The following is an 11,133-nucleotide window of genomic DNA, read 5'->3' as shown; positions in this document are numbered from 1 at the left end:
ATTTATACCCCTCTATCTTCATTCATACCCCTCTATCTTCATTTATACCCCTCTATCTTCATTCCTACTCCCTCTATCTTCATTTATACCCTTCTATCTTCATTTATACCCCTCTATCTTTATTCATACCCCTCTATCTTCATTCATACCCCTCTATCTTCATTTATACCCCTCTATCTTCATTTATACCCCTCTATCTTCATTTATACCCCGCTATCTTCATTCCTACTCCCACTATCTTCATTTATACCCCTCTATCTTCATTCATACCCCTCTATCTTAATTTATACCCCTCTATCTTAATTCATACCCCTCTATCTTAATTTATACCCCTCTATCTTCATTCCTACTTCCACTATCTTCATTTATACCCCTCTATCTTCATTCCTACTCCCTCTATCTTCATTCCTACTCCCACTATCTTCATTTATACCCCTCTATCTTAATTTATACCCCGCTATCTTCATTCCTACTCCCACTATCTTCATTTATACCCCTCTATCTTAATTTATACCCCTCTATCTTCATTCCTACTTCCACTATCTTCATTTATACCCCTCTATCTTAATTCATACCCCTCTATCTTCATTCCTACTCCCTCTATCTTCATTTATACCCCTCTATCTTAATTCATACCCTCTATCTTCATTTATACCCTTCTATCTTCATTTATACCCCTCTATCTTCATTCCTACTCCCTCTATCTTCATTTATACCCCTCTATCTTCATTCCTACTCCCTCTATCTTCATTTATACCCCATCTCTATCTTCATTTATACCCTTCTATCTTCATTTATACCCCTCTATCTTCATTCATACCCCTCTATCTTCATTCATACCCCTCTATCTTCATTTATACCCCTCTATCTTCATTTATACCCCTCTATCTTCATTCATACCCCTCTATCTTCATTTATACCCCTCTATCTTCATTTATACCCCTCTATCTTCATTCATACCCCTCTATCTTCATTTATACCCTTCTATCTTTATTCATACCCCTCTACTTCATTCATACCCCTCTATCTTCATTTATACCCCTCTATCTTCATTCCTACTCCCACTATCTTCATTTATACCCCTCTATCTTAATTTATACCCCTCTATCTTCATTCCTACTCCCACTATCTTCATTTATACCCCTCTATCTTAATTTATACCCCTCTATCTTCATTCCTACTCCCACTATCTTCATTTATACCCCTCTATCTTAATTTATACCCCTCTATCTTAATTTATACCCCTCTATCTTCATTCCTACTTCCACTATCTTCATTTATACCCTTCTATCTTCATTCATACCCCTCTATCTTCATTTATACCCCTCTATCTTAATTCATACCCTCTATCTTCATTTATACCCCTCTATCTTCATTTATACCCCTCTATCTTCATTCCTACTCCCTCTATCTTCATTTATACCCCTCTATCTTAATTCATACCCTCTATCTTCATTTATACCCTTCTATCTTCATTTATACCCCTCTATCTTCATTTATACCCCTCTATCTTCATTCATACCCCTCTATCTTCATTTATACCCCTCTATCTTCATTCCTACTCCCTCTATCTTCATTTATACCCTTCTATCTTCATTTATACCCCTCTATCTTTATTCATACCCCTCTATCTTCATTTATACCCCTCTATCTTCATTTATACCCCTCTATCTTCATTCATACCCCTCTATCTTCATTTATACCCCTCTATCTTCATTCATACCCCTCTATCTTAATTTATACCCCTCTATCTTAATTCATACCCCTCTATCTTAATTTATACCCCTCTATCTTCATTCCTACTCCCACTATCTTCATTTATACCCCTCTATCTTAATTTATACCCCGCTATCTTCATTCCTACTCCCACTATCTTCATTTATACCCCTCTATCTTCATTCATACCCCTCTATCTTAATTTATACCCCTCTATCTTAATTCATACCCCTCTATCTTAATTTATACCCCTCTATCTTCATTCCTACTTCCACTATCTTCATTTATACCCCTCTATCTTAATTCATACCCCTCTATCTTCATTCATACCCCTCTATCTTCATTTATACCCCTCTATCTTCATTCATACCCCTCTATCTTCATTTATACCCCTCTATCTTCATTCCTACTCCCTCTATCTTCATTCCTACTCCCACTATCTTCATTTATACCCCTCTATCTTAATTTATACCCCGCTATCTTCATTCCTACTCCCACTATCTTCATTTATACCCCTCTATCTTAATTTATACCCCTCTATCTTCATTCCTACTTCCACTATCTTCATTTATACCCCTCTATCTTAATTCATACCCCTCTATCTTCATTCCTACTCCCTCTATCTTCATTTATACCCCTCTATCTTAATTCATACCCTCTATCTTCATTTATACCCTTCTATCTTCATTTATACCCCTCTATCTTCATTCCTACTCCCTCTATCTTCATTTATACCCCATCTCTATCTTCATTTATACCCTTCTATCTTCATTTATACCCCTCTATCTTCATTCATACCCCTCTATCTTCATTTATACCCCTCTATCTTCATTTATACCCCTCTATCTTCATTCATACCCCTCTATCTTCATTTATACCCTTCTATCTTTATTCATACCCCTCTATCTTCATTCATACCCCTCTATCTTCATTTATACCCCTCTATCTTCATTTATACCCCTCTATCTTCATTTATACCCCTCTATCTTCATTCATACCCCTCTATCTTCATTTATACCCTTCTATCTTCATTCCTACTCCCTCTATCTTCATTTATACCCCTCTATCTTAATTCATACCCTCTATCTTCATTTATACCCCTCTATCTTCATTTATACCCCTCTATCTTCATTTATACCCCTCTATCTTCATTCATACCCCTCTATCTTCATTTATACCCTTCTATCTTCATTCCTACTCCCTCTATCTTCATTTATACCCCTCTATCTTAATTCATACCCTCTATCTTCATTTATACCCCTCTATCTTCATTTATACCCCTCTATCTTCATTCATACCCCTCTATCTTCATTTATACCCCTCTATCTTCATTTATACCCCTCTATCTTCATTCATACCCCTCTATCTTAATTTATACCCCTCTATCTTAATTCATACCCCTCTATCTTCATTCCTACTCCCACTATCTTCATTTATACCCCTCTATCTTAATTTATACCCCTCTATCTTCATTCCTACTCCCACTATCTTCATTTATACCCCTCTATCTTAATTTATACCCCTCTATCTTCATTCCTACTCCCACTATCTTCATTCATACCCCTCTATCTTAATTTATACCCCTCTATCTTAATTCATACCCCTCTATCTTAATTTATACCCCTCTATCTTCATTCCTACTTCCACTATCTTCATTTATACCCCTCTATCTTAATTCATACCCCTCTATCTTCATTTATATCCCTCTATCTTCATTTATATCCCTCTATCTTCATTCCTACTCCCTCTATCTTCATTTATATCCCTCTATCTTCATTCATACCCCTCTATCTTCATTTATACCCTTCTATCTTAATTCATACCCCTCTATCTTAATTCATACCCCTCTATCTTCATTTATACCCCTCTATTTTAATTCATACCCCTCTATCACTCTGTGTGATGAAACACTTCACATCACTGCTAATACCACAGGGGCGTGGTCTGTGTAGTGGGGGCGTGGTTATGGAAGAGTTAGAGAGGTAATGACCTCATTCAATTTTCCCGCCATTTATTCATCTACTTTTGTACCTGTCTCCATCACTGAGCGTGAACACTGCGTGTGTGTGTTAACACATTTGAAATGTGTGCGAAGTAGCTGATACTCTCGATTGAAACTCATTCTGTTGCTTGGAAACCACACACACACAGACACACCGTTAGTGCCTATATGAATGAAGAACGTAAACGCCTCTGTTTTGATGCTGAGCTGAAGTTATAGCGCCCTCTGCTGACTGTGAGATAACAAAGCACACATACATTCGCACTCAAAATCACGCACACACTAGTTAGATTACTATTCCATGTCTTTACTGGGTGGGTTATATTTATTTTGAATAATAATTGAATTGTAAATGTTTCCCTGGTAGAGTTTAGTGTTTACAGAGGCGCTAGCCTCAGAGCATTATGGGATGTGTACTGTGTAATTTTTAAAGTCGCGATTGTGATTGAGAATCAGTCACTCTTCACAACAAAATGAAATAAACGGGTCTGAAACAAAAAACACGCGAAATTCAGCGATACGATACACAATAATAACATTATTTTTTCTTAAATGCTCTTCAAATCGAAGCAAATTATAGAATTGTGGACTTCCGTCGCAAATATTACGTTTATGTGGCGTCACATCCGGCTTTAAAATCAACAATGGCGGCTTCCACGAGAGGAGACGTGAGTGAAACGCAGGCTGAGAAAAAGAGGGAAAATAACAACAAGCAAGGTACAAATAAACTTAATTCTTATATTTTATAAATATAATATAGATGTGTGCGCGCGCGTGTGTGATTAAATTCGCATTTATTATAGTGATAAAATCCCCAACGCGCCCTCACTCTCTCTCTCTCTCTCACTCACTTTCTCTCTCTCTCTCTCTCTCTCTCTCTCTCTCTCTCACTCACTCACTCACTCACTTTCTCACTCACTCACACACTTTCTCTCTCACACACATACACACTCACTCGTGAGCATGATTTCATTAAACTTTACTGTAAAACTGCTGAAGCATCAAAAAATCTAATGGGAATGCAGAAAATGTATTATTATTATTATTATTGTTGTTATAATATTGTATTTTCATAGAATATTTGTGTTTGTGTATTTTTTATTTTTTGTTATGGTTGTAAATCAGTACACAGAGCCTCTGTTTATTGTGTGTGTGTTTTTTTTTTTTTTAAAAACGTAAATTATATGATGGTGATAGGTTGGAGGTGTTGATGGATGGGCGGAGCCTCTGTGTAGACTTACTAATCTATTTTTATAACGCTAATTAGATGATACTGATTTGCTGATGAGGTCATCACCATTTACATGTATTGATGTATTTTTATAACATTATTGATTATCTGACATGTTTAATATGTTAATTAGATGACAGTGATTTGCTGACGGTGCCAGAGGGGTGGGTGGAGCCTAAATTTATGAGGGAGGATAACCCACGTGGCCTGCTGGAGGAGAGCAGCTTCGCTACCCTGTTCCCCAAATACAGAGAGAGCTACCTGAGAGAGTGCTGGCCTCTAGTGCAAAGAGCCCTCAATGACATCGTATGTACCTGTCTGTCTGTCTGTCTGTCTGTCTGTCTGTCTGTCTGTCTGAGTGCTGGCCTCTAGTGCAGAGAGCCCTCAATGACATCGTATGTACAGTGAGGGAAAAAAGTATTTGATCCCCTGCTGATTTTGTACGTTTGCCCACTGACAAAGAAATGATCAGTCTATAATTTTAATGGTAGATTTATTTGAACAGTGAGAGACAGAATAACAACAAAAAAATCCAGAAAAACGCACGTCAAAAATTTTATAAATTAATTTGCATTTTAATGAGGCAAAAAAGTATTTGACCCCCTCTCAATCAGAAAGATTTCTGGCTCCCAGGTGTCTGTTATACAGGTAAGGAGCTGAGATTAGGAGCACACTCTTAAAGGGAGTGCTCCTAATCTCAGCTTGTTACCTGTATAAAAGAACCTGTCCACAGAAGCACTCAATCAATCAGATTCCAAACTCTCCACCATGGCCAAGACCAAAGAGCTCTCCAAGGATGTCAGGGACAGGATTGTAGACCTACACAAGTCTGGAATGGGCTACAAGACCATTGCCAAGCAGCTTGGTGAGAAGGGGACAACAGTTGGTGCGATTATTCGCAAATGGAAGAAGCACAAAAGAACTGTCAATCTCCCTCGGCCTGGGGCTCCACGCAAGATCTCACCTCGTGGAGTTGCAGTGATCATGAGAACAGTGAGGAATCAGCCCAGAACTACACAGGAGGATCTTGTCAATGATCTCAAGGCAGCTGGGACCATAGTCACCAAGAAAACAATTGGTAACACACTACGCCGTGAAGGACTGAAATCCTGCAGTGCCCGCAAGGTCCGCTGCTCAAGAAAGCACATATACATGCCCGTCTGAAGTCTGCCAATGAACATCTGAATGATTCAGAGGACAACTGGGTGAAAGTGTTGAGGTCAGATGAGACCAAAATGGAGCTCTTTGGCGTCAACTCAACTCGCCGTGTTTGGAGGAGGAGGAATGCTGCCTATGACCCCTGGAACACCATCCCCACCGTCAAACATGGAGGTGGAAACATTATGCTTTGGGGTTTTTTTTCTGCTAAGGGGACAGGACAACTTCACCGCATCAAAGGGACGATGGACGGGGCCATGTACCGACAAATCTTGGGTGAGAACCTCCTTCCCTCAGCCAGGGCATTGAAAATGGGTCGTGGATGGGTATTCCAGCATGACAATGACCCAAAACACACGGCCAAGGCAACAAAGGAGTGGCTCAAGAAGAAGCACATTAAGGTCCTGGAGTGGCCTAGCCAGTCTCCAGACCTTAATCCCATAGAAAATCTGTGGAGGGAGCTGAAGGTTCGAGTTGCCAAACGTCAGCCTCGAAACCTTAATGACTTGGAGAAGATCTGCAAAGAGGAGCGGGACAAAATCACTCCTGAGATGTGTGCAAACCTGGTGGCCAACTACAAGAAACGTCTGACCTCTGTGATTGCCAACAAGGGTTTTTAAACCAAGTACTAAGTCATGTTTTGCAGAGGGGTCAAATACTTTTTTCCCTCATTAAAATGCAAATTAATTTATAACATTTTTGACATGCGTTTTTCTGGATTGTTTTGTTGTTATTCTGTCTCTCACTGTTCAAATAAATCTACCATTAAAATTATAGACTGATCATTTCTTTGTCAGTGGGCAAACGTACAAAATCAGCAGGGGATCAAATACTTTTTTCCCTCACTGTACCTGTCTGTCTGTCTGTCTGTCTGAGTGCTGGCCTCTAGTGCAGAGAGCCCTCAGTGACATCGTGTGTGTCTGTCTGTCTGTCTTAGTGCTGGCCTCTAATGCAGAGAGCCCTTAGTGACATTGTATGTACCTGTCTGTCTGTCTGAGTGCTATTATTATTATTATTATTATTATTATTATTATTATTATTATTATTATTGAATTATCCCTGTGTTGCAGTTCATCAACGCCACTTTGGATCTAATTGAGGGGAGCATCACAGTTACCACTACAAAGAAAACCTTCGACCCGTATGCCATCCTCCGAGCCCGAGACCTCATCAAACTGCTGGCCCGAAGTGTGCCCTTCGAACAAGTACCCTAATATGTTCTTCTTTATATTTACATCAGTATTATTTTTTTATTAAATATTAGCACATAAACAGGTGTTAGATCATATTTATCTTTATATTCCTAAATGAAAATGATATATAAAGTGTGTGTGTGTGTGTGTATGTATGGGTGTATATAATATATATATATATATATATATATATATATATATATATATATATATATATATATATATATATAGTAGCTGTGTATAACATGTATGTTGTCACTTTAAGGCGGTGCGGATCCTGCAGGACGACATGGCGTGTGATATTATAAAGATCGGGTCAGTAGTGCGGAACAGAGAACGCTTCGTTAAACGCAGACAGAGACTCATCGGACCCAAAGGATCCACGCTGAAGGTCAGAACATCGCTGTGACTCACCTTCTATAAATGTTTAAAGTCCTGTTTAACAATAAATCATCTCTTTACAGGTGATTCTTTCTCCTTCAATCAGCTCTCCCAGCTTAGTCAACTTTTCCTTCTCCACTGAAATAACCTTTACCAAATTCTCTCTCTCTGCGTGTGTGTGTTTATGTGTATGTGTGTGTGTTTAGGCTCTGGAGTTGCTTACAAACTGTTACGTGATGGTGCAGGGGAACACCGTGTCCTCTCTCGGACCTTACAATGGCCTAAAGGAGGTATGAACACACGCTCTTGCACACACACTCTCACACACAATTGTGGTTTATGAGGACGCCAGGTTAGCGATGTGGTTTATGAGGGCATTTGGGCAATAATAGGGTTTATGAAATAAAGTACTTCATACTGTAAATATTAAAAACATTAAAAAAATTTTGATGACTCCTCGCATACTCGTTCACTTTCCATTAAAGCAAACGCTTCCAAGAACACATTTGTTCTGCTTCTGTAAACAAACTGCACCTAAATAAACAGCTCTACTGAATTAACAGAACACCTGCTCTGTCCCTTTATTATCTTTAATTAAATAAACATTAAGTACTTAAAAAGTATATGTTTATTAAATAAGAGCATGGTGAGAAGTCAGGAAATTATTAGCAAAATTGACATTAATCTTAAGGATTAAATAGAAGTCTGTGTGTGTGTGTGTGTGTGTGTGTGTGTGTTTAGGTGCGTAAGGTGGTGTTGGACACTATGAAGAACATTCACCCTATCTACAACATAAAGGTAAACTGAATTGTGTATGAACATGAACATGTTGCTAACACACACATTGTTAAACATGAGCACACCCCACTGTTCCCCCCGATGTTGCAGACGTTGATGATAAAGCGCGAGTTAGCGAGTGACCCGGAACTCCGGACTCAGAGCTGGGAGCGCTTCCTCCCCAACTTCAAACACAAACATGCCAGCAAACGACAACAACCAACCAAGAAGAAGATCAAGAAGGAGTACACACCCTTCCCTCCACCTCAACCTGAGAGCAAGGTACACACACTCACACACACACACACACACACACACACACACACACACCCCCTTCCCTCCACCTCAACCTGAGAGCAAGATACACACACACACACACACACACACACACACACACACACACACACACACACACACTTCCCTCCACCTCAACCTGAGAGCAAGATACACACACACACACACACACACACACACACTTCCCTCCACCTGAACCTGAGAGCAAGATACACACACACACACACACACACACACACACTTCCCTCCACCTCAACCGGAGAGCAAGATACACACACACACACACACACACACACACACACACACACACACCCTTCCCTCCACCTCAACCGGAGAGCGAGATACACACACACACACACACACACACACACACACACACACACACACACACTTCCCTCCACCTCAACCTGAGAGCAAGGTACACACACTCTCACACACTCACAAGCTCCAGTAGTGTTTTGCTTGTATTTTCTCGTGTGTAAGTTGCTTTGGATAAAAGCGTCTGCTAAATGAATGGATGTAAATGTAGTGTCTGGCAAACTGAAGACGCTCGAGTTTTTTTTATTTTTTATGAGAGTAGATGCTTTTGGCCTGTGTGTTACCTCATATTTATATCCCTGTGAAACAGGAAGTCATGGCTGAGCAATTTCCTGTTCCTAGTCACCCAGGTGTACTAAAAATTTTTAAATATCAATGGGAATATACTTCAGATATATTTTTCTCACATGAATTCATAGCATTCATAGCGCTGCCAATAATTGTTGCACACCTACATTTAACAAAGATATTTTTTTGATAAACCTGTGTTGTGTTTGTAATTGTTTAAAATCCATGAGAGCAGAGTATTTTTGTGAATTTTTTGAACAGTAGATCAAAAGGTTAAATGATAAACAATTTTTCACAGCCTTCTTTACTCATATTTACCAAGGGTCCCAATATTAATGGAGGGTGCTGTAACAGCTACTGATCACACTAATTAACAGCATCCTGCTGGCTGGTCTGTTTACTTCATATCTGTGCTGAAGAATTTAAACTGACGATGTCCTGTTTGCTCTGTTATTGTGCTGATAGATAAATACATAAATAAATCTATTTTTATAAGCGATGTTGGTGTGATGTCTGTAATTGTTTACATGTGTTCAGGTGGACAGAGAACTCGCTAGTGGAGAATTTTTCTTGCGTGAAAGAGAGAAGAGGAGGAAGAAGATGACTGAGATCAAGGTAAAACACACACACACACACACACACACACACACACACACACAAACACGGGATGGCTGTGGCTCAGGTGGTAGAGCGGGTTGTCCACTAATGGTAGGGTTGGCGGTTCGATTCCCAGCCCACATGACTCCACGTGCCGAAGTGTCCTTGAGTAAGACACTAAACCCCATGTTGCTCCTGATGGCATGTTAGCACCTTGCATGGCAGCTCTGCTACCATTGGTGTGTGTGTGAGTGTGTGTGTGTGTGTGTGTGTGTGTGTGAATGGGTGAATGAGACACAGTGTAAGTGCGCCATTTACAAGTGCGCCATTTACACGCACATCAGTGTAGGTAAACTGGGCGTGGTTTAACAGTGTGGTTAACTGTGTGAAGGTGAAACAGGCTGAGGCTCTGAGCAGAAAACAGGAAGAGAGAAAGAAAGCCTTCATTCCTCCGAAAGAGAAAAAAATCATCAAAAAGACCAACAAAGGTAAACAGTTAAAGATATTTATTTCTGTTTATCTTTCTGTAATTCTTCCTTCATTTTTTTTCTTTGTTATATTTCTTTCTGTAATTTCTTTTTTCTTTCTTTTTCTCATCTTTCTTTGAACACGGTGTTGGGGAAGCAGTGTGTCCTTAGCATGAGGAAGTGGCACTAACATCTTTTTGTTCCATGCAGCTCCTGTAAAAGACAAACTGGACATCGAGGCCATTAAAGAGAAAGTGAAGAAAGCCAAGAATAAGAAACTGGGAGCTCCTCCCGCGAAGACCAGCACAGTGCCTCCTACAGGCCACAGCAAGAACACGAAGAGTACAAGCTAATGACATTTCTCCGTGGACCCTGTGTGTGTGTGTGTGAGTGTGGGTGTGTGTATTTTGTTATAAAGGATTAGGAATAAAGATGAAAATGAGATTGAAGCAGTGAAAGTGTGATTATACTGTGGAGCAACCTTTAATCTGATTAAATGTATTAGGATATTATTAAGGATTTTATGGTGGTATTATTAGGGGTATTATTAGCTGTTGTAGGGTATTATTAGGGGTATTATTAGCTGTTGTAGGGTATTATTAGGGGTATTAGGGGTTGTAGGGTATTATTAGGGGTTGTAGGGTATTATTAGGGGTATTATTAGCTGTTGTATGGTATTATTAGGGGTATTATTAGGGGTTGTTGGGTATT

At 39.5% G+C, this 11,133-nt stretch overlaps 1 protein-coding gene across 1 annotated transcript; it reads left to right on the top strand.

The window, feature by feature from the left end:
- Window positions 1-4,324: 4,324 nt before the first annotated feature.
- On the top strand, window positions 4,325-10,866 carry krr1 (KRR1 small subunit processome component homolog). Its single transcript, XM_053688038.1, has 10 exons — window positions 4,325-4,435; window positions 5,083-5,255; window positions 7,178-7,312; window positions 7,566-7,691; window positions 7,888-7,971; window positions 8,423-8,479; window positions 8,570-8,740; window positions 9,896-9,973; window positions 10,347-10,443; window positions 10,633-10,866. Exons 1-10 carry the CDS (start codon window positions 4,363-4,365, stop codon window positions 10,773-10,775), a joined length of 1,137 nt encoding a protein of 378 aa, XP_053544013.1. The 5' UTR covers window positions 4,325-4,362; the 3' UTR covers window positions 10,776-10,866.
- The last annotated feature ends 267 nt before the right edge of the window (window positions 10,867-11,133 follow it).

The sequence above is a fragment of the Ictalurus punctatus genome, chromosome 19 (assembly GCF_001660625.3).
Source record: "Ictalurus punctatus breed USDA103 chromosome 19, Coco_2.0, whole genome shotgun sequence".
Lineage (NCBI taxonomy): Eukaryota > Metazoa > Chordata > Actinopteri > Siluriformes > Ictaluridae > Ictalurus > Ictalurus punctatus.
Note: the sequence above shows the minus strand (reverse complement) of the source record. Positions and strands in the feature narration are given on the sequence as shown.